This window comes from Pelobates fuscus, chromosome 11 (genome assembly GCF_036172605.1).
Source record: "Pelobates fuscus isolate aPelFus1 chromosome 11, aPelFus1.pri, whole genome shotgun sequence".
NCBI lineage: Eukaryota > Metazoa > Chordata > Amphibia > Anura > Pelobatidae > Pelobates > Pelobates fuscus.
The window spans coordinates 142,363,607-142,387,311 of record NC_086327.1 but is presented as its reverse complement, the minus strand read 5'-3'; the positions used below and the strand labels follow the sequence as shown (position 1 = coordinate 142,387,311).

At 41.7% G+C, this 23,705-nt stretch overlaps 1 protein-coding gene across 1 annotated transcript; it reads right to left on the bottom strand.

Annotated features, from left to right (window-relative positions):
* Window positions 1-3,246: 3,246 nt before the first annotated feature.
* Window positions 3,247-16,008, bottom strand: DFFA (DNA fragmentation factor subunit alpha). The gene is made up of 6 exons (XM_063436979.1): window positions 15,821-16,008; window positions 15,067-15,231; window positions 13,299-13,450; window positions 7,813-8,002; window positions 4,626-4,753; window positions 3,247-3,817 (listed from the first exon to the last, which is right to left on the bottom strand). The coding sequence occupies exons 1-6, from the start codon at window positions 15,984-15,986 to the stop codon at window positions 3,647-3,649; spliced, it is 972 nt and encodes a 323-aa protein (XP_063293049.1). The 5' UTR covers window positions 15,987-16,008; the 3' UTR covers window positions 3,247-3,646.
* Window positions 16,009-23,705: the final 7,697 nt, after the last annotated feature.

Sequence of the window (23,705 nt, the reverse complement as noted above, 5' to 3'; positions counted from 1 at the left end):
ATTTCTCAGTCAGCTTCCACAATGTTTGTAAATGCTGCAAAGTGTACTTTTCCTTTTTCCACTGGCACTGCTATTACTTCTGCTGCTGCAGCACCTCTTTGCTGAGTCTGGAGCCGGTTAGCATCCACGGCCACCATGACTTGCAGTACAACCTCCCATGGGGGATTCGGTCTATAGTGAATACAAATACAAAGAAACAAGTCCTGCGCTCCAACTCCCATTACTCCTGGACGGCAGCAATGACCATAGTACACATCAGTCAAAATACATATAATAAAAACCAAAGAAAAAAAAGTTACCTGCGCTCTTTCCACATCCCTATGTATTTTTAAACATATTGAGGTTTTTAGTTACCTCCAATGGCCATGCAAGGGTATGCCCACCTGCCACGTCAAGGCAGGCCTCTTAGGTGGGTCCTAACTAACCATTCACCTTGCTTCCTTGAGCTTCTGGCAAAAATATCTCTAATGAGACGGAAAGGGGTATTTTTTATATACACCCCTAAATGCTTATTAACCCTTAATAGGGAACACATGGGATGGGCAGCAGCATTGTAACAAGGCTGTGTGATACAAAAAATGAATACAAATACAAAGAAACAAGTCCTGCGTTCCAACTCCCATTACTCCTGGGCGGCAGCAATGACCATGGTACACATAAGTTGGACCTGGTTCTCCAGCAAATCTTTAAGGGTAGAGTCGTTTTAGTGTGCCTCCATTCGCTTGTGTCGCCTTGTAGCTGTCCTTCTGGAGTGTGGGAATTATCCCGCTGCTTGCCACCAGTTGTAACGGCACCCCAGGTATAGAAGGGGTTAATGCCACCAAAGATGTTCCCTTTCCCGAATGAGAAGTCAGCTACCGAACACTCCTAAGCTCCGAACAGGAAACACACAAATAGTCCCTCCCCCCCCCGTACGAGACGAGGCTCTGTATTGAGGGTCAAACAGGATCAATTTAATGTGGGCTACATGCCCGTCTTTTATGCAGATCTTCCAGCAAGGGACACTCCCATAGGGACCTTGTGGAAGACTGGGACAGTTTTGTACAGGAACAAATCGGAGACATATACAGTGATAAACACTCCCACATGAACATTACAAACCCTCCTCTCTATCCTGGAGATAATTGGGTTAAGTGCTAGAAGTAACCCCATTCCAGAGATAGAGAATATCCTCCGTTTTGGTATTAACAGTAAAACACATAAAATTACTTACCCGTATATACTCGAGTATAAGCCGACCCGAATATAAGCCGAGACCCCTAATTTTACCCCAAAAAACTGGGAAAACTTATTGACTCGAGTATAAGACTAGGGTGGGAAATGCAGCAGCTACTGGTAAATTTCTAAATAAAATTAGATCCTAAAAAAATTATATTAATTGAATATTTATTTACAGTGTGTGTATATAATGAATGCAGTGTGTGTGTGTGTGTGTGTGTGTGTGTGTGTGTGTGTATGTATGAGTGCAGAGTGTGTGTGTGTGTATGAGTGCAGAGTGTGTGTGTGCATGAGTGCAGAGTGTGTGTGTGTGTGTCTGAGTGCAGAGTGTGATGCAGAGCCTTGGTAGGGGGTGGGCATTTTTATTATTTTTTAATTATTATAATTTTAATAATTTTTTTGCTATATTAATATATATATATATATATATATTTTTATTATTAATATTTTATTATTTATATTTTTATTTATTTTTTTCGTCCCCCCTCCCCGCTGGTTAGCTGGCCAGGGAGGGGGGCTCTCACTCCCTGGTGGTCCAGTGGCACTGGCAGTTCAGTGGAGGGGGATGGCAGGAAGCTCTTACTTACCTCTCCTGCAGCTCCCTTGTCCTCCGCGCCGGTCCGGTCAGCTCCCTCTGCAAGTCCCAGTGTAAGTCTTGCGGCCGCGCTATGACCCCGCGGCTCTCGTGAGACTTACACTGGGAGCTGACCGGACCGGAGGAGAAGGGAGCTGCAGGATAAGTAAGTAAATGCTCTCTGCCAGCCCCCCTCCTACACAGCCCCATTGTCGGTTTTATGGCAATGCAAATTGCCATAATACAGACATTGACTCAAGTGTAAGTCGAGTTGGGGTTTTTCAGCACAAAAAATGTGCCGAAAAACTAGACTTATACTCGAGTATATACAGTATTTCCAAAACTACCGAACAGAATCCCCACATTCACAATATAACCGAATAGCGCTCAGATCCCATAGATACAGTTAAATCGCCATGGAGCTAAAGTTTTGTACAGGGTGCTTTCGTCAAAACGAATGAGCTCCATGGGATGGCTATCTGGGGCAGTTCTGTTCGTGTATAGTCAATGTATCCAACGGCACGGCGTTCGTATGAACCTGGAACAGAACGAGGAAGGGTCAGCGACTTTATCGGTGTTTGTGGGAAATAGTGTCCGATATTAGTTCCATGAGTTTGTCGACGAACACGGCTGGGCGTTCGACTGTCCAAGATGGCCACCGCCATGTGTTCGTTCATACGAACGATGACCACCCAGCTGACCGTTCGGGGGTTGGAAGTGTCTGCGGTTAACCACAATGTTAATGAGGGCAGAAAGGTTAACAAGCAGCACACAATAGCCACCCATTCGGTAGTTTATTCGTATTTAGGCGAATAAAAGCAGGACCATACAGACAACTGGCAAATACCGAACAAACAGACGAATGAAGTTTAAATAGTAATAATCCAAAGACAGAGGGGTCTGTCACAGTGAATGATTCTGCACGAATAATCCCTCGGGACACATGTTCCATCTTTAACAAAATCACATTTATTGATGTATTCAGAAGAATATATACAGATCTAAAATTCTTACAGGTAAACTCCTATTCAATGTAAAAAAAATAAAAAAAAAATAAAAAATCCCAGGGCAAAACATACAATGTCACAGTTTGTAATAGATTAACGAAAAAATCTGGCAGTAAAAATCACTGATTGCATTGCCATCGGCAACTGTAAAATGTGCAGAGGGCAGCGATGTCTGCGAGACAGTTAGTATTAACATATATATGGCACCAACATATTCAGAGGCACTGTACCACGGGTAAAAGAAAGTTTGGAAGTATACGTTGCTGGACTAATAATAAAAGGTTGCAAGGAAATGAAAGATGAAATCACAAATACACACAAAAAAAAATAGCACCCAAAACAGCAAAACACTGCAGAAAATAGGAATTATTACATAATCAAATTTATTTTTTTATTATTTCAAGTAACTGAGTTAAAACTGATGTGACAAGTGCTTTGTCAAACTTAGACAATTTACCTGTAACAAAGATGGTAAAGAAATAAAAAGGAAATATAAAATATCAGATTATTATTTTCTTTAAAAAAAAAAATACAAATAAAAAGTTTATGCAGTCGATAGTCCACTGAAAACCGAACTGCGATATGAAGGCCAAGATAGCAGATGTGAAAGAAAACCAAAATATCTCCAAGAGACTTCTAGCCACAGCCAGGGTTTTTAAATTGGTTTAAACAGTCTGCATTTAATGTTCAGACCAGGAGCACAGGAAAAAGGCCAATTGTCGTGCTTGTTGCGAGGCAGGTAAAATGTCAAGCCTCAATGGGTGGTGACTGCACACTCCGGCATGCTGTACAACCAGTAACGTGACTCTGTTACACACAGAGCTTGGCCAATCCCTCGATTCATGCTTCAGGGCTGATATTTTGTCTTCTTGGACAACGTTGCCAGCGAGTTCAGACACTGCGCTTGCTGACTGCGATTCTGTAATTCCTCAAGGCAGCTATTCTGAAGTTCAACAGCCTTCTGTGTTTTCCAGTTCAAAGCCACTGCCAAGGTGTTGGAATCCTCATTTGTGACAGCCTGGGAGGAGATGTAATCACAGTTAAAGGGACCATTACCACCAAGCTTGAATGGTGTCAGTGTACTATATGGTGTTAAAGGTACTTTTACTGCCCCTTTTAAAATGCAAACTAGCTCTCAGGGGTACGAGTGACAATATAAAGAGCAATTCTGCACCAATTGCAATCTCCAGCAATTTTCCACTGGTTTTTATGGTGAGTTAATGTCTAATGTCTCTAAAATGAATAACTTAAAAACAAGAACACAGACTTTATTTAATTTTACTTTAAACTGTAAATTGACTTTGATTAGATAAAAATCTAGGTCTATGGGTTTTATTCGCTGAATTATGGCTTAAAAACAACATTTCTAAATGTAAGCCGAAACAGTATAGACTTAACTGTAGCTGAGTTTTTCAAATCAGCAATTTTGTCCTAACTTTTCAAATGGTATAATTCCTAATTAAGTAAAAGTAGATTAATGGAAGAAATCTCTGTTGCCGTGATGGCCAACCTTCGCACCCTTTACATTTCCACAAAGCTTAGTGTTATAAGTAAACGTAGTTCAGAAACAGTTGGGTGTCATGGTTCGCCATTGATGGCTTATGGGATTTAAATTTGACACATTCTTTGAAACTCAAGCGGCCAATTTATCATGGCAGAAGTCTACACATCACCATAACAGCATGCTACAGCTGTTATGGTCATCACCAGACAGTGAGCAGTCGCAGTATTTGGAGAGTTCAGTGTTTAGTAAATAACCCTGTTAGTGTACATTCAAACAAAAGGTAAAACATCAACAAGTAAAGTATTGAAGTACAAACACCTACCTCTAGCTCACTGTTTGATAAACTAACATGTGGCAGTTTTTTCTCTTTCAATGTTTTGATGATTGAAACAGCAAGGAGCGGAGTTCTGCTCTGTTGACCAGCATCAACTTCATCAGTATTTACAGCCGCTGAGTGAGAAACAAGAGTAAAGGAGAAGTGTTGGAAGACAGAATTTAGAGTCTCGATACTCTGAATTCCATTCTAAATATCTATTGCCCGTTACTTGCTTCCTCATTAGCCCACAGTTCCTATTACCCCATGCCAGTGAACATTAGATCAATAAACGTAAGTGTGCAAACCTCTGTACTAAAATGAGATTACTAGGGAATATTTTACAGAGATTCCCGTTTCCTTAGAGGGTTATAGAAACAGAGTGTGACGGCAGATAAGAACCATTCGGCCCATCTAGTCTGCCCAATTTTCTAAATACTTTCATTAGTCCCTGGCCTTATCTTATAGTTAGGATAGCCTTATGCCTATCCTACGCATGCTTAAACTCCCTCACTGTGTTAACCTCTACCACTTCACCTGGAAGGCTATTCCATGCATCCACTACCCTCTCAGTAAAGTAATACTTCCTGATATTATTTTTAAACCTTTGTCCCTCTAATTTAAGACTATGTCCTCTTGTTGTGGTAGTTTTTCTTCTTTTAAATATAGTCTCCTCCTTTACTGTGTTGATTCCCTTTATGTGTTAAAATGTTTCTATCATATCCCCCCTGTCTCGTCTTTCCTCCATGCTATACATGTTAAGATCCTTTAACCTTTCCTGGTAAGTTTTATCCTGCAATCCATGAACCAGTTTAGTAGCCCTTCTCTGAACACTCTCTAAGGTATCAATATCCTTCTGAAGATAGGGTCTCCAGTACTGCGTACAATACTCCAAGTGAGGTCTCAGTGTTCTGTACAATGGCATGAGCACTTCCCTCTTTCTACTGCTAATACCTCTCCCTATACAACCAAGCATTCTGCTAGCATTTCCTGCTGCTCTATTACATTGTCTGCCTACCTTTAAGTCATCAGAAATAATCACCCCTAAATCCCTTTCCTCAGATGTTGAGGTTAGGGCTCTCAAATATTCTGTACTCTGACCTTGGGTTTTTACATCCAAGATGCATTATCTTGCACTTTAAATTATCCACATTAAATGTCAGTTGCCACAACTCTGACCATGTTTCTAGTTTACCTAAATCATTAGCCATTTGGCTTATCCCTCCTGGAACATCAACCCTGTTACATATCTTAGTATCATCAGCAAAAATACATACCTTACCATCAAGACCTTCTGCAATATCACTAATAAAAATATTAAAGAGAATGGGTCCAAATACAGATCCCTGAGGTACCCCACTGGTGACAAGTCCATGCTTCGAATATACTCCATTGACTACAACCCTCTGTTGCCTGTCACTCAGACACTGCCTTACCCATTCAACAATATTGGAATCCAAACTTAAAGATTGCAGTTTATTTTTAAAGGGAATCTCCAGTGCCAGGAAAACAATCAGTTTTCATGGCATTGCAGGTCCCCTCTCCCTCCCACCCCCCAATCTCCAGTTGCTGAAGGGGTGAAAAGCCCTTCAGTGACTTACCTGAGGCAGCTATGATGTCCCACGTCGCTGCTTCTTCCTCCGCCGCCGCTCCTCCCTGTGATTCCGTCAGCCGGTGGGTGAGACTGATCCCGTCCACTGGCCGGGGAGACCTAATGTGCATGCGCGGCAATGCTGCGCATGCGCATTAGAGCTCCCCATAGGAAAGCATTGGAAATGCTTTTCAATGCTTTCCTATGGGGAAATGAGCGACACTGGAGGTCCTCACACAGCGTGAGGACATCCAGCGACGCTCTAGCACAGGTTTCCTGTGCTAGAAACAAGGAAGTGCCCACTAGTGGCTGTCTAGTAGACAGCCACTAGAGGTGGAATTAACCCTGCAAGGTAATTATTATTTATAAAAAACTGCAATAATTACAGTTGCAGGGTTAAGAGTAGTGGGAGTTGGCACCCAGACCACTCCAATGGGCAGAGGTGGTCTGGGTGCCTGGAGTGTCCCTATAAGCCTTCTATGTGCAACAGTGTCAAAAGTCTTACTGAAATCTAGGTAAGCAATGTCTACTGCACCACCCTGATCTATTATTTTAGTTACCCAATGAAAAAAAAAAAACCAATACGATTAGTTTGGCATGATCTCCCTGAAGTAAACCCATGTTGTCTCGGATCTTGAAATCCATGGGATTTTAGATGTTCAACAATCCTATCCTTTAACATGGTTTCCATCACTTTCCCCACTACTGAAGTAAGGCTTACTGGCCTATAGTTGCCCGACTCCTCCCCATTACCTTTCTTGTGAATGGGCACAACATTCGCTAACTTCCAATCTTCTGGGACTACTCCTGTTATCAATGATTGGTTAAATAAATCTGTTAATGGTTTTGCTAGTACACCACTGAGCTCTTTTAATAGCTTTGGGTGTATTCCATCAGGTCCCATTGACTTATTTGTCTTTACTTTTGAGAGATGAAATAGAACCTCTTCCTCTGTAAACTCACGTGTAATAAAGGACTCATTTATCCTTTTTCTTAACTGAGGTCCCTCTCCTTCATTTTCATCTGTAAATACCGAACAAAAATATTCATTGAGGCAGTCAGCTAGACCTTTATCCTCTTCTACATACCTTCCTTCTTTTGTTTTTAATCTAACTAATCCTTGTTTTACTTTTCTCATTTATGTATCTAAAAAAAGTTTTGTCCCCCTTTTTTACTGACTGTGCTATTTTCTCTTCTGTGTGTGATTTGGAAGCTCTTCTAACTTGCTTAGCCTCTTTCTGCCTAATCTTATAGGTCATTCTGTCTTCCTCACTCTGGGTTTTTTTATAATTACTAAATGCTAACTTTTTGTTTTTTACTATTTTGGCCACATCTGCGGAGTACCACAGTGGTTTCTTGAATTTTTTGCTTTTACTGACAAGCCTAATGCAATTTTCTGTTGCCTTCAGTAGTGCAACTTTTAAATAATCCCATTTCTCTTGGACTCCATTTAAATTGCTCCAGTCTGATAATGACTCCTTTACACATATTCTAGTTTTAGAAAAGTCTGTTTTTCTAAAGTCTAAAACTTTTGTTTTTGTGTGGTGTGACTCAGTCACTGTTCTTATATTAAACCACACTGACTGATGATCAGTATGATCTTACCAATTGAACTCGTCCCGGAACCTTCGTCTCTTGTTATGGCTTGTAGATAAAGCTGGAGGAGCTGCTTAGACTGTCGTTCCTCCTCCCTGCGATCCAGCACTCTTTGAAGAGTGTCCTGAAGCACTTGCACTTTGTCATGACTTTCCGAGACTTCTCTCGCCAGATCTTCAACGGGCACTTCAATCAGCGTCTAAAGAAAAAGGCAAGCTTGAAACTAAACTTGTCCTGCTTGATAACACTGAAGCAATTCATATATTTATTGTAAAAAAAAAATAAAAAAATAAAATTGTTTTTCTAGGGGAAAATAAATAAATACTTATTTTGCTTTTTACAGACTGTTTTACTCCCGAATCAAAGTTCTGATGAATAAACAGTAATCTTGTTCCAGATCACTTTAGGACAGCAATCTTTTCTGGGAACCTCCCCTCCGGCTGTTCCCACCTCCTATAACATCCGATCCAGTACCAGCACTTTATTTAGTCTACCACAATACAATAAGAAAGCAGCCCGATCCTCCTTTTCCTACAGAGCACCACAATTATGCTGGATGTCCTGATGCAATGCGTGAGGAGTTCTGATAGAACATCCGACATCTTTTTTTCCCCCAACTAAACACTAAATTGTACAGTATTAAAAACTGCTTTGCATGGGGCGTACAGAAAACAACAAATACAGGGTGCGCTGGATAAAATAAACGAAAACGATAACACAAAAAGGAAAGTCTCTATAGGTACAGTGTAGACCTTGAGTAAATGTTCTTCTGTTCTCGCTTTGGAATCGCAGTGGTTGGATATGAAACACAAAAGCAGAGAAGGGGGGGACCAATAGTGCAAAACCGTATGGTAGAGAGGATCATGAACAACACAGACGTAGAGAAATGCCAACTTACAATTTTTAGAGCTAAGCCCAGCTCTAGGTAAAACAGCTTACAGTGGTATTTGATACTCCCCACATGTAGGATATAACTGGGCAATTGGAGTCTCCACACGATTCTTTAAAACTTCTGAGACAGACGTCAGCATATAAAATATATAAAAGAAAAAAAACCAATGGTGCAATAACTTAGGTAGTACTGCAACTGACACTTGAAAAAGCCTACTGTTTGGCGAAACGCGTTGTGTATTTTTACTCTGTTTTATATTAAAGTATTTTGTTACTACCTTTTACTTTGGGTTAGTTAATTTACTTTATATGCTGCTGTTTTATCCTGGCTGATCTTTTTATCATCATTTTTAACAAGATCCAGTACTGCAAAAGAAATCCCTGGTGGGGATTATTCCACCCACGCTTGGTTTATAGAGCAGTGTGGCTGCTCTGAACACTGTAAGTACGTTTCTTTTTATCACTTTGTCATTTTTACATATGGAAAACACTATGGGCCCTCTCTTGTGATTTTATTTTTCATAAGACCGGCACTACAAGCATCACTAGAGGAATATCCTACACGTGGGGAGTTTAAATACCACTGTATGCTGTTTTACTCAGAGCTGGTTATAGCTCTCTAAATTGTAAGTTGGCACTCTTAGGACCTCTGTGTTGTCTGTTGTTGCAGTACTACCTAAGTTATTGCACCATTGGTTTTTTTTCTTTTATATATTTTATATGCTGACGTCTGTCTCAGAAGTTTTAAAGAATCGTGTGGAGACTCCAATTGCCCAGTTATATCCTACATGTGGGGAGTATCAAATACCACTGTAAGCTGTTTTACCTAGAGCTGGGCTTAGCTCTAAAAATTGTAAGTTGGCATTTCTCTACGTCTGTGTTGTTCGTGATCCTCTCTACCATACGGTTTTGCACTATTGGTCCCCCCCTTCTCTGCTTTTGTGTTTCATATCCAACCACTGCGATTCCAAAGCGAGAACAGAAGAACATTTACTCAAGGTCTACACTGTACCTATAGAGACTTTCCTTTTTGTGTTATCGTTTTCGTTTATTTTATCCAGCGCACCCTGTATTTGTTGTTTTTTGTTTTCTCCATTTTCTGAAGGGTTTGAGGGTAGCCCTTCCTTTCAGGTGTGCAGCTTTTTTTCCCCCTTGTGATCAGTACTGTAGCGCTGTTCCCCTCCCACCTTTTCTCTTTGCATGGGGCGTGCCTAACCGCCGAGAGTAATGCACGCTTGATCCCTAGCTCTGACACACAGGGTCGATAATCTTCCTCCATCCTGAACATTTGGGCACCTTACTATAACATGGCACAACAAAAAGGCAAGACGAATGCCTCCAAGGCGGAAAAAATAATTTGGGAGGGAATAAAACCCCAATTGAGCCCGTTGAAGTTCGGGCCTTATCCCAAGATGGCGGCGCCAGCTCAGACGGCCTCGATTTTGCCACTCCGGCGGAAAACGAACCTGACCCTGACAAGCTTACGTTCCAGATCACTTTAGGACAGTAGTTCCCAAATTAGTTCTATGGCCAGGAATAGTGCAGGATCTAAGTCGTTCTTTTTTCTATTCCAATGGAGATGGTGACAAAACCAGGGCTGTTGCTGGACAAAGATCTGGCTGAGGAAGCACTGCTCTGGGTGACATAAATAAAATATAAACAAGGCAATGCAGTGGTTTTATGGAACATAATGCAGCTCAGTCTGTTTAGGATTACGCTGTCTCTTGGGATCCTTCATAGACCACGATGTTGTGCGAGAGTACAACACGGACATCGACTCGTGGCAGCTGAAGCACCAGGAGCTGGAGAGGACTGGCAGGAAGACCATTGCTGGGGCGGGAAGGAACAGATTTGGATAAATAGAACTCATCTTCGTCTGCACCCTGTGACCACCAAACATCCAGCCGAGGAGACACGGTCAGAGATCTTGGCAAATTATGCAAAGATCCCAAGACAGCGACAGAGAGATTTAATAAAATTCACACCTTCCGTAATTATTCCTCTGCTATTAAACCAGGAAACGAAAAAAAACACACACATACCTTTCTCCTACTTTAACCCTTTGTGTCACTATACCCCACTCCCTCTAGCATGTAAGCTCACTGAGCAGGCCCTCAATCCCTCTGTTACTGTGTCACTATACCCCACTCCCTCTAACATGTAAGCTCACTGAGCAGGCCCTCAATCCCTCCGTTACTGTGTCACTATACCCCACTCCCTCTAGCATGTAAGCTCACTGAGCAGGCCCTCAATCCCTCTGTTACTGTGTCACTATACCCCACTCCCTCTAACATGTAAGCTCACTGAGCAGGCCCTCAATCCCTCTGTTACTGTGTCACTATACCCCACTCCCTCTAACATGTAAACTCACTGATCAGGGCCTCAATCCCTCTGTTACTGTGTCACTATACCCCACTCCCTCTAACATGTAAACTCACTGAGCAGGCCCTCAATCCCTCTGTTACTGTGTCACTATACCCCACTCCCTCTAACATGTAAACTCACTGAGCAGGCCCTCAATCCCTCTGTTACTGTGTCACTATACCCCACTCCCTCTAACATGTAAACTCACTGAGCAGGGCCCTCAATCCCTCTGTTACTGTGTCACTATACCCCACTCCCTCTAACATGTAAACTCACTGAGCAGGCCCTCAATCCCTATGTTACTGTGTCACTATACCCCACTCCCTCTAACATGTAAACTCACTGAGCAGGCCCTCAATCCCTCTGTTACTGTGTCACTATACCCCACTCCCTCTAACATGTAAACTCACTGAGCAGGGCCCTCAATCCCTCTGTTACTGTGTCACTATACCCCACTCCCTCTAACATGTAAACTCACTGAGCAGGCCCTCAATCCCTCTGTTACTGTGTCACTATACCCCACTCCCTCTAACATGTAAACTCACTGAGCAGGGCCCTCAATCCCTCTGTTACTGTGTCACTATACCCCACTCCCTCTAGCATGTAAGCTCACTGAGCAGGGCCTCAATCCCTCTGTTACTGTGTCACTATACCCCACTCCCTCTAACATGTAAACTCACTGAGCAGGCCCTCAATCCCTCTGTTACTGTGTCACTATACCCCACTCCCTCTAACATGTAAACTCACTGAGCAGGGCCCTCAATCCCTCTGTTACTGTGTCACTATACCCCACTCCCTCTAACATGTAAACTCACTGAGCAGGCCCTCAATCCCTCTGTTACTGTGTCACTATACCCCACTCCCTCTAACATGTAAACTCACTGAGCAGGCCCTCAATCCCTCTGTTACTGTGTCACTATACCCCACTCCCTCTAACATGTAAACTCACTGAGCAGGGCCCTCAATCCCTCTGTTACTGTGTCACTATACCCCACTCCCTCTAACATGTAAACTCACTGAGCAGGGCCCTCAATCCCTCTGTTACTGTGTCACTATACCCCACTCCCTCTAACGTGTAAACTCACTGAGCAGGGTCCTCAACCCCCTCTGGTCCTGTACGTCCAGTGGTCTGATCTCAATTATGTGCCTGTTAGTCCACACATTGTGCAGCGCTACGGAATTTGTTGGCGCTATATAAATAATAATAATAACATATGTCTAAAAGAAAAAAAGAAAAAAGGAAAAGAATAATTCAAATTGTTCCCTGGATTAATGGGCTATTACTATTAGCAAGAATATTAAAATAAAGATTATAACCATATGTGTTCTGCTTTTAGTATGCTTTGGTGATATTTACCGAATTTGACAGCACAAACAGTTAGAGAGCCCCTCTGGGGGAGGAGGAGTCTTTGGGTGCTCTCCCTGTATTTTGTGAAATATTCTGAGCGATTCAATAAACCAAAAAGTACAATCAAATTATACCAAATGATCTCAGCAGATCTTGGGAGCGGACAGACATTATCGCACCCACTGCAGCCATTTTTGTATTTATTCGCTCTATGCTTAAAGCAACACTTTAGTCTCTCTGCCCCTGTCTTCCCCCATGAAAGGGTTAAAAACCATTTCTGTCACTTAACTGATTCCAGCGCCGATGGCAGAAATCAAACGTGCACGCATTAAGCCTTTCCCATTGGAATGCACTGACTCAATGTTCTCATGCAATGTGTGAGGAAGTCTGATAGACAGCCACTAGAGGCAATGTAAACATGGCAGATTCTCTAAAACTGCAATATTATACATTGCGGGGTTAATGAGACAGCGTCACTTTACCCAGATCACTTCAATAATGCGATGTAGTGGTCTGGGTGCCTATAATGTCCCTTTAGGACATCGGCATAGAAGTTAGAATAATCTAAAAGAAAAAAACAAATTTACCCATATTTTTTTTTTTCAACTAAACACTAAATTGCACAGTATTAAAAACGGAATTGCAAAATGTAGGCATTTTAAGCTTCAGAAACTTTCTCCAACTGAGCTATAGTACAGCTTACCGATTTGTGCCTAGATTTTGCAATTGGGCTTTCATTCACAACAATTCTGTGTTTAGTTAATAAATCCCAATGTTTTTATTCACAATGCAATGCTCTGTCAAGTGTCACATTGTTCATTGTCATGACAGCTGTCCTACAACATGTTCATTGGTGGAGGTATGGATGGAGTTTGAGTCGTCACAGAAATACCTGAAGTTCCGCCTCTGACATAATAATAATGTTGGACAAGTTTTCCTTTAATTGCGCAGCCAATGCTTTCCATTTTGGTGTCTCTAAACCATCCAATTCCATGACATCTTGAAGGTCAACAGACTCTCGGGCCATCCACGCAGTACCTCCATCTGCAAACATGGGCACATGACAAAGGAAGACTGAGGACTAGAGCGAAAATATAAAATAAAAAGAAAAACGCATTTCCTGATTTTAAAAATACAACAGTTTGGTGTATTTGCATTCAATAGACAACATTCTTGGAAATGAAGGTGAAAATGTCTGGTTTTAAAAGCTGCATTTTTATAAGGCAGCGTAAGCTAGCAGAAAAAGGTTATGTCCAAACATGCACAGAGCGTGTTGAGTGGGTCACGCATGACGGATGTAGGAGAAGGTTAGGAGAAGCTGAAAATCCGGAAATTGCCATTTAAAGGGAGCCCTAAATGTTTTGTGCAATGGAAACATTTTTTTTTAAACAGAGATTTCAATTAGCAAGAAACAGTGAATGGACGGGAGCGGTCCATAACTTGATAGCAGCCTCAATGCAACAGATATTAAAGGAGCACTCGTATTCCTGGCACTATAGGGTCCTTAGGTCCCCCCTCACCCTCAGGGCTGAAGGGCTTAAAACCCCCTTCAGCCACTTACCTTTCTCCAGTGCCAGGCTCCCTATGTGCTGGGGAACTCTCCTCCCCCTGCCGACGTCAGATCCGCATGCGCGGCAAGAGCCCCGCGCGTATTCAAACCGCCCACAGGAAAGCATTACTCAATGAGACAGCCACTAGAGGCTGGATTAACCCTCAGTGAAACATTGCAGGGACCTAGAGGGACCTGGCACCAAGACCACTTCATTGAGCTGAAGTGGTCTGGGAGCCTACAGTTGTCCTTTAAGCTCAGGCAGGTTTTAACACTATAGTGCTGGCTCCACCCCCCCAATCCGCCTCCTTGGTGACATCAGAATTTACGATTTTTAGCTAATCCAATGCTTTCCCATGAGGGGGTGAGGACGGTTCAAACACGGTTTTGGCCAATATGCACCTCCTCTTAGAGATGCATTGAACCAATGCATCTCTATGAGAAAAAATTATGTGTCTCCATGCAGAGCGTGGAGACGCTGAATGGCAGTGCACTCCTCAGATGGTTGCTGGAGATGTCCCTAGGGGGCAATAAATACACTGCATTTTCTCTCAAAAGACTGTGTTTACATGAAAAAGCCTGAAGGGAAGGATTCTACTCACCAGAACAAATACATTAAGTTGTTATTGTTCTGGTGACTATAGTTTCCGTGTAAGCCATTTACTTGGGGATTTGCAGTGAATGTAGATACGTCAAAGCAAAGTTTCATTCCAGTTCTTTTTGCATATTGTTTTTATAATGCATTGCCTATTACAGAGATTGAATGGAACAAAATAAGTCCAATAAAAGACTGCCTTTTAGAAGTAACTTCAGGTGTGTCTGGATATTTATCTTTTCTTCCATTCGATGTCTCCGAGAATTGGCCTGCAGGAAGTGTTCCTCCTGCTTTTTTAGTATGTGCATTATTCTCTTGTGTTCTAGTATTACAGAAATTGAGGCGATCTGCAGCCTGGAGAGTCCCTTTAAGGCTCGCATAGTATTTAAAGCTTCTAGAACACCTTGGGAATTACCTTTCTGCTACTTCCTGCTTTGAGCAACGTCAAAGATTGTGATGTTTACGAACTGAAATCAATGCTGCTTGAAAACTATCAAGTTAGAACCAGCAACATACCTACTGCAGTTGGAGCAGACCATTTCTTGTTCCCAGTCAGGACCATAAACTTAGTTTTGGGGGGCAAGCACATAAAATAATCTTCATCCTCCACAATTGTGCCATCTTCTGCCAGTACGAGGGTGACACGCTCCTTCTGGAAGTCCAGGTTCATGAACTTGCATGCTACCAGTAATTAGAGAACAAGAATAATTATTTTTTAAAAGCAAATCATAAAACTCAAAAACAAGATGCAAAACCACGTTTTTTTAAGGTTGCCCAGTATCAGCGCCGTACAATTCATATATTCTGTAAAATGTCAGAATTCACATCTAGTGACAAACATTATCAATATGACAGCTGGATCTTTAACTCTACTGGTACTCCCTTGTACAACGATTCTTGTAAATAATAATATTAGAGGGTTATTCACTATAGAGTTAATTCACTAAACTGCTATAAAGCTGTAACGATTATTATTTTATTATTTATATAGCGCTGTATCTAGAGATATAGGGGGAATTTGTACAATTCTGCTCTGAATGGGGTTTATATGCAATAAATGATCATTTACTGATTAAACCCCTCTGCCTAATGTTGTCATTGAGATTTCAGTTCAGTATTTAGGACATGAAATAATATAATTTATAATGTTGTCATTGAGATCTACATGAATAACCCAGTTTATGTGAATGGGGAGGGCTGTATCAGGGGTGGCCCCTTATAATACCATCACATGGCTCCCAGGGGCCACAGCTCAGGCTCCTGCCCTCACCTTTCTCCAGAAGTTCCTGTAAGGAGGCAGCTGCCACCCCATGCCACCCCTTGCTGCCCCTCACAGAGACCAGGCATTGCTTCTTGTAATCCGCCATCACTCTGGAGCCCTCACTGACAGCACACAGGGCAAGGAGAGTGCTAAGCACGTGTCCAAACTCGCCCATTACTCACTTCCGCATTCCGCAGCGCAGGGCATGCCGGGAAATGTAGTTCAGGACCTTTAACCCATCTGTTGCTGGTTTAATTTAAATAGAGCTAATACAATGTTACCCCAGGATCAGTTCAGGGGGTATTTGCGTCACTTTATTTTGCACTAGTCTAATTTTGCAGATTAATCTAGGAATTATAATTTTTACAGGTTTTCTGGGTCATTTATAGTAAAAAAAAAATAAAAAGCCTTATTAGCAGGGACCTGGTGGGCAATATTATTATTATTTAAAATAATATCCTATAACAGCCATGATTATAATAATAAAAGACAAAATAAAGACAATTTCTATATAGTAATAATAGACATGGATTTTAAAACATTCTACTGTAGTGAAAATCCTCTAAAGCAGATACACTAAGTCAAGGCCTAATTTTATCCTGGGAATTAATATGTGATAAAAGTACAAGATTTGGGGCCGTTACATTAATTTATTATTTCCTGCAGATTCCACACAGAATTCACCCAGTTTTACCGTCAGATTTCACCATAGGTCTGATCTGTGCTTACTCCATGTTTAACCCCTTAAAGGGACACTATAGTCACCAGAGCAACTACAGCTTATCGGATGATATACAGCTTATTTTATAGGACACAGATCATTGTATAGGATACAGCTTATTGAATGATATGCAGCTTATTTTATAGGACACAGATCATTGTATAGGATACAGCTTATTGAATGATATACAGCTTATTTTATAGGACACAGATCATTGTATAGGATACAGCTTATTGAATGATATACAGCTTATTTTATAGGACACAGATCATTGTATAGGATACAGCTTATTGAATGATATACAGCTTATTTTATAGGACACAGATCATTGTATAGGATACAGCTTATTGAATGATATACAGCTTATTTTATAGGACACAGATCATTGTATAGGATACAGCTTATTGAATGATATACAGCTTATTTTATAGGACACAGATCATTGTATAGGATACAGCTTATTGAATGATATACAGCTTATTTTATAGGACACAGATCATTGTATAGGATACAGCTTATTGAATGATATACAGCTTATTTTATAGGACACAGATCATTGTATAGGATACAGCTTATTGAATGATATACAGCTTATTTTATAGGGCACAGATCATTGTATAGGATACAGCTTATTGAATGATATACAGCTTATTTTATAGGACACAGATCATTGTATAGGATACAGCTTATTGAATGATATACAGCTTATTTTATAGGACACAGATCATTGTATAGGATACAGCTTATTGAATGATATACAGCTTATTTTATAGGACACAGATCATTGTATAGGATACAGCTTATTGAATGATATACAGCTTATTTTATAGGACACAGATCATTGTCTAGGATACAGCTTATTGAATGATATACAGCTTATTTTATAGGACACAGATCATTGTATAGGATACAGCTTATTGAATGATATACAGCTTATTTTATAGGACACAGATCATTGTATAGGATACAGCTTATTGAATGATATACAGCTTATTTTATAGGGCACAGATCATTGTATAGGATACAGCTTATTGAATGATATACAGCTTATTTTATAGGACACAGATCATTGTATAGGATACAGCTTATTGAATGATATACAGCTTATTTTATAGGACACAGATCATTGTATAGGATACAGCTTATTGAATGATATACTGATACCGGAGAAACTGACGGAAGCCAAGCACAGAGAGATGGACACAGGTTTCTTCAGGAAGGAAGAGATTCTTTATTGGATCACCGATCGGGACTCAGAGGGACTAGCGTCACCAAAATACAGCAAAGTCTGAGTACTGAATACATAGAGTACATTCCTTATATAGCACTGTAGCTCCTCCCACAATTAACTACACCCACACATACCCTTAACCTATTTAATGAATAGAGTCTAAACTCATCCATCCGGTCTAACCACGTGGCTCATCTGATACAAAGGAGAGGGACGCGTAATTCCAGTTCTTACATTCCTGCACCTGGTCAGTACAGTGATGACAGTATCTTAGCTACGTGTAATTAACTAACTGATACTACAAACACATATACATACATATGCCTTGTGGCAATCTTAGCCTGCTAAACTTGTATTTTACTGGAATTACATCACATTCCCCCCTTTGATGCCTCTGATATTTCACAATTACTTGAGGCATCACTTAACCTTGGTTTGCATATACCTCAGGTTACCATGAACCAGACCAGACTTATCTTATGATGTGAATCTTCAACATTCATCTTCTTGCATTGGTTCTCCCTGATCTAGAGCCTTATACTTATATATCGCCATTATCTGTGCAGCAGCCTTCCTCTCTGCTATACTTCCTATCAGGCTTTGCACAGACCTAACTACTAAGGGTATAAGACACGGTAGGAGTAGACACAACAGTAAAATCAGTAGGACTCCACCTACCACTGCCTTAAGCCCTCCAAACCACTCATACCAGCTACCAAACCAACTACTTGGATTGTACCCTTTCCATACCTGAGTAGGCACATGCGCTAGTTTAACCATATGGCTAGTAAGCTCAGCTATTGCTTGCCCTTCGTCATCTATTTGAAGACAGCAATTGCTTAGGTTAAACTTCCCACATACACCTCCCTCTACTGCCAAAAGGTAATCCAAGGCTAATCTATTTTGGTAGACTGCTGTCCTCATCCTGGTGTTATGCTTCGCTAGAAGATTGAGCGCTTGTGATGTTTCATTAGTGATAATCTCAACCACCGCCTGTAACCTTATAATACGGTTGAGCATATAAATAGGGGTTCTATAACCAAAGGTACCATCCTCAGCCCACGTGGCTGGCCCATAGTAATCTATGATACGCTGGGGAGGCCATTCATCATCTTCCCAGGCGCCTATCTCTATGGGTCCCCTTTTCTTCCTATGATTCACATCATACACTTTAACACCTAAAGTCTCACCTGTTTCAATCGGTAACAAGAAGAAGGATGGTTTGAGCATACCCAACACACATGCCCCTTCCCAGTCCTGTGGCAGCTCCGAATAGGCTTTCTTACCACAGATCCAGTACAAATTTGCTGGGGCTCTCCAAGTAGATGTGATGGATAGATCAAACCACACATCCTTTAAATTGGCATATCTAGCAAACGGGTTAGATGGTTCTGAGACATTTGAAGCCGACCACCAAGTTGTATTCTTTGTATCATCATCATAAGCTTTTTGCCCTAGACAAGTTAATTCTCCTACAGAAGTATTATACATTATTCCTTTCCTTGCTATGCAAACATAACCTATGATGGAGGTCTTTAATCTCCACTCAGATTTACCTCTAACACTCATCTGATAATCGGCTTGTGAAGATATTAATTGTTCAACTGCCTCAGAACCGGACATTACCTCCTTTGCTTCCCAAGGCCATTGGTCTCCCATGTTAGTACCTCCACACACATAGCAGTTGGTAACATTAAGACTACCGGCAATACTTTCAGCTAGATCAATGAACAGGTTTTTAGCATTATGGGGGATCTTATTATCTATACTCATCTCTTCGTAAAAGGAATGGTATACTTGATGAGTCTGGGAGGATACCGTATCAGTCTCTATTCCTATAAACAATAATGTCCCAGGATCTAAACCCGTCCCGTATATTTGAAACCCAAATAAATTTCCATACTTATCTAAGAACTTGTCGGGGTTATTAATGAGTATATGGACTGGGTTGCATTCCATAGACTTACAGTATGGATTGGTAGGCAACTTAGTAACAATCATGTCTTTGTCTACTGTCTGTCCCCAAGTCGCCCACCCCACACAAGACCAATATGGGCAAAAGTTATAATCTCTATTTGGGCATCTAGGACTTACATATTTATTTTTGCTACTGGGACAAATATATTTATCGTTAGACCCATACGTCCTCTCCCATCTAAGATCCCCACATACATTCCACGGCTTTCTACCACTCGATATCGCTTTACACGCATCAAATAGCAGAACACCCGAAGAATGTACGGATTCTAACACCGTTTTATTAATTAGGGTCCCCTGAGGATCTCCATTCCTGAGAGTCAACCAAATTGTACGAGGCTGATACTCCGGACTGAAGCACTTAGGTTCTCCTACTCCTAAATGGCACACACTATAATCTATATTTAAGTATCTACATCTCGATACATCTCCTTTACATTCGTATTGTGAATGCCAAATTAGGGTTTGGGAAATATGGTTACCTGTTCTCGTAGTCTTAATGCATACCTCACAGCTAGGAGTGTCGGTACCTCTACCTTCCTGAATATAAAAACACATATAAATAAACACTATCAAAAGCACATCTTTCGCCGTCATCCTCAGTCTTCGTCCGTGCGATGGCGCCTCAGCTTCCAGGATGTGAGGGGCTGCAGGGAATGGAGTTCTGCTCGTCTTCACAGGTGTCCCTTCGAGACTTTCCTGGCTTATACACTATGTGATGGTAAGCGGACAGGCTTTATTATGGCCTTCTCACTCACACCTGTAACAATAAAATTTGTAATCCACAATAATTCCTCGTTACTCCGACTGAGTAGTGCGTTTTAACCGGATCTTGCAGGGATTCTCTGGATCTGCTGTAACTTGCCAAGAATCGACTGCTGCTGGTTTAACCCTGGAGTGATGTATCCACGGAGTCACTTCTGCTACTTTTATTGCTGTAGGGGTAGACAAAAGAACAACATAAGGACCTCTCCACTTGGGCCCTAACGGTACAGTATTCCACTCTTTAATCCACACTTGGTCTCCTGGATGGTAACTATGAACAGGGGGATAAATATTCACAGGTAATCTATCTTGTACCCATTTCTGTACCTCCTCCATAGTCTTACCCAACTCTACAACCTGCTGCCGGGTAATTCCTTCTCCCAACTGACTCAAGTCCCCCCTTAAGTTACCAAGTACGGGAGGTGGTCGCCCATACATGATTTCAAAAGGAGAGAGGCCCATCCTTCTGGTAGGGGTACTGCGGATTCGCAATAAAGCTATGGGTAAGAGAACGTTCCACTTAAGTTGGGTTTCCTGACACATTTTAGCCAACTGGTTCTTTATAGTTCTATTCATTCTCTCTACCTTACCAGAACTCTGGGGTCTATATGCAGTATGAAGCCTCCACTTTATACCAAGCATATGAGTCAGTTGTTGTAGGCACTGATGAAAAAAAGCTGGACCATTGTCCGATCCTATAGAACAGGGTAGTCCATATCGGGGTATTATTTCTCGTAGCAGGAATCTCACAACTTCTCCTGCTTTCTCTGTACGAGTAGGACATGCTTCTACCCAGCCTGAATAGGTGCACACAATTACCAGCAGGTAACGATGTCCACCCGATTTAGGCATCACTGTAAAGTCTATTTGTAGATCGGACATGGGGAGTCCCCCCATAAACTGAACTCCTGGTGGCTTTACTGGTCCTTGTCTTGCATTATTCTTAGCACACGTTACACATCTGCGTACAATGGCCTGAGTCAAGTTGGACAATCTTGGTATGTAGAAATGTTTTCTAAGAGATTCTTCAGTACTGTCTCTCCCAGAATGTGTCCCGTTGTGATAATTTTGGACAATTTCTACCGCTAGCGATGCTGGTATAACTATTCTTCCATCTTCTAGCTGATACCACTTGTTCTCCAGATACTTTCCCGGTTCAGTCTTTAACCACTCCTCTTCTTGAGCTGTATAAACTGGAGTCCATTGGGACAGTGGAGTTGGTATAAGAGCAGCTATATGCCCTACATACTCCTGTCTTCCTGATTCAGCAGCACGCTTAGCTGCACTATCTGCCATCCGATTTCCCTTGGTTACATCACCATCTCCTCTCAGATGCGCTCGACAATGTATGATACCGACTTCTTTCGGCTCCCACACTGCTTCCAATAGTTGTAGGATTTCAGCTGCGTACTTGATTTCTTTGCCTTCTGAATTCAGTAGTCCTCTTTCTTTATACAAAGCTCCGTGGGCATGAGTGGTTAAAAACGCATACTTAGAGTCCGTATAGATATTCACTCTTAAACCTTCAGCCAATTGTAACGCTCGTGTTAGTGCTATTAATTCTGCCTTTTGTGCTGATGTTCCTTTCGCCAGTGGCCGAGCTTCTATCACCTTGTCTATTGTTGTCACTGCATATCCTGCATAGCGGATCCCTTCTTTCACATAACTACTGCCGTCTGTATAATATTGAACATCGGGGTTCTGGATGGAAAAATCACGAAGATCTGGTCTACTTGAGAATACTTCATCCATTACTTCCAGACAATCATGTTGACTTTCAGTAGGTTGTGGCAAAAGGGTAGCTGGATTTAAGGTGTTTACAGTCTCTAAATGCACTCTTGGGTTTTCACACAACATTGCTTGATACTTGGTCATACGGCTATTACTAAACCAATGATTTCCTTTGTAATCCAACAACGTCTGTACTGCATGTGGGACTCGTACATAAAGTTCTTGACCCAGAGTGAGTTTATCGGCTTCAGCTACTAGCAGGGCGGCTGCAGCTACGGCTCTTAGACAAGGTGGAAGTCCGCTGGCCACTGCATCCAATTGTTTAGACATGTAGGCAACAGGTCTTTGCCATGATCCCAAGTACTGTGTCAATACTCCCACAGCCATTCTTCTTTGCTCGTGTACATACAGGTAGAATGGTCGTGTGTGATCAGGTAGACCTAATGCTGGGGCACTCATCAAAGCCTTCTTCACATCTTCAAATGCCGTTTGCTGTTCTTGGGTCCATAAGAAGGGGTCGTGCTCTGTACCTTTGATAGCTGCGTACAGAGGTTTTGCTAGTATCGCATAGCTGGGAATCCATATCCTACAGAAGCCTGCTGCCCCCAAGAATTCTCGCACTTGTCTTCTATTCTTGGGTATTGGTATTTGGCAGACAGCTTCTTTTCTCTCTGGCCCCATAATTCTTTGACCTTCAGAGATATGGAATCCTAGATACTTGACAGTTGGCAAACACAACTGAGCCTTCTTTCTAGACACCTTGTATCCTGCCTTCCAGAGAATGTGTAGTAGATCGTGCGTTGCTTGCTGACAGATTTCTTTTGTAACTGCTGCTATCAACAAGTCATCTACATATTGTAACAATACACACTCTCCTGGGATGGACTCGAAATCCAATAGATCTTGACTTAGGGCTGAACCAAATAGGGTAGGTGAATTTTTAAACCCTTGGGGCAGTCTTGTCCAAGTCATTTGGCGTTTTGAGCCCATTACAGCGTTCTCCCATTGGAAAGCAAAAATACATTGACTTTCTGCGGCAATTCGGAGGCAAAAGAAGGCATCTTTGAGGTCTAAAACTGTGAAGTAAGTAGCCCCGCCCGGAATTAAAGCAAGCAGGTTATATGGATTGGGTACAACTGGATGTATGCTAACAACCGCATCATTGACTGCTCTTAAGTCCTGCACAGGTCGATACTCATCTGTGCCGGGCTTTTGAACAGGCAGCAATGGGGTGTTCCAGGGGGAAGTACAGAATTTTAGGATACCATACCGTATGAACTTATCCAGGTAGGATTGTATGTTCTTCTTAGCCTTCTGCGGGATGTGATATTGTCTCAGGCTCACTGGATAAACCCCATGTTTAAGTTCAATTTTTATAGGTGGAATATTGCGGGCCAGTCCTGGTGGGTTGTTCTCTGCCCAAACTCCTGGTATGTTAAATAATGTCTCATCACTCCTAGGGTTTTGGC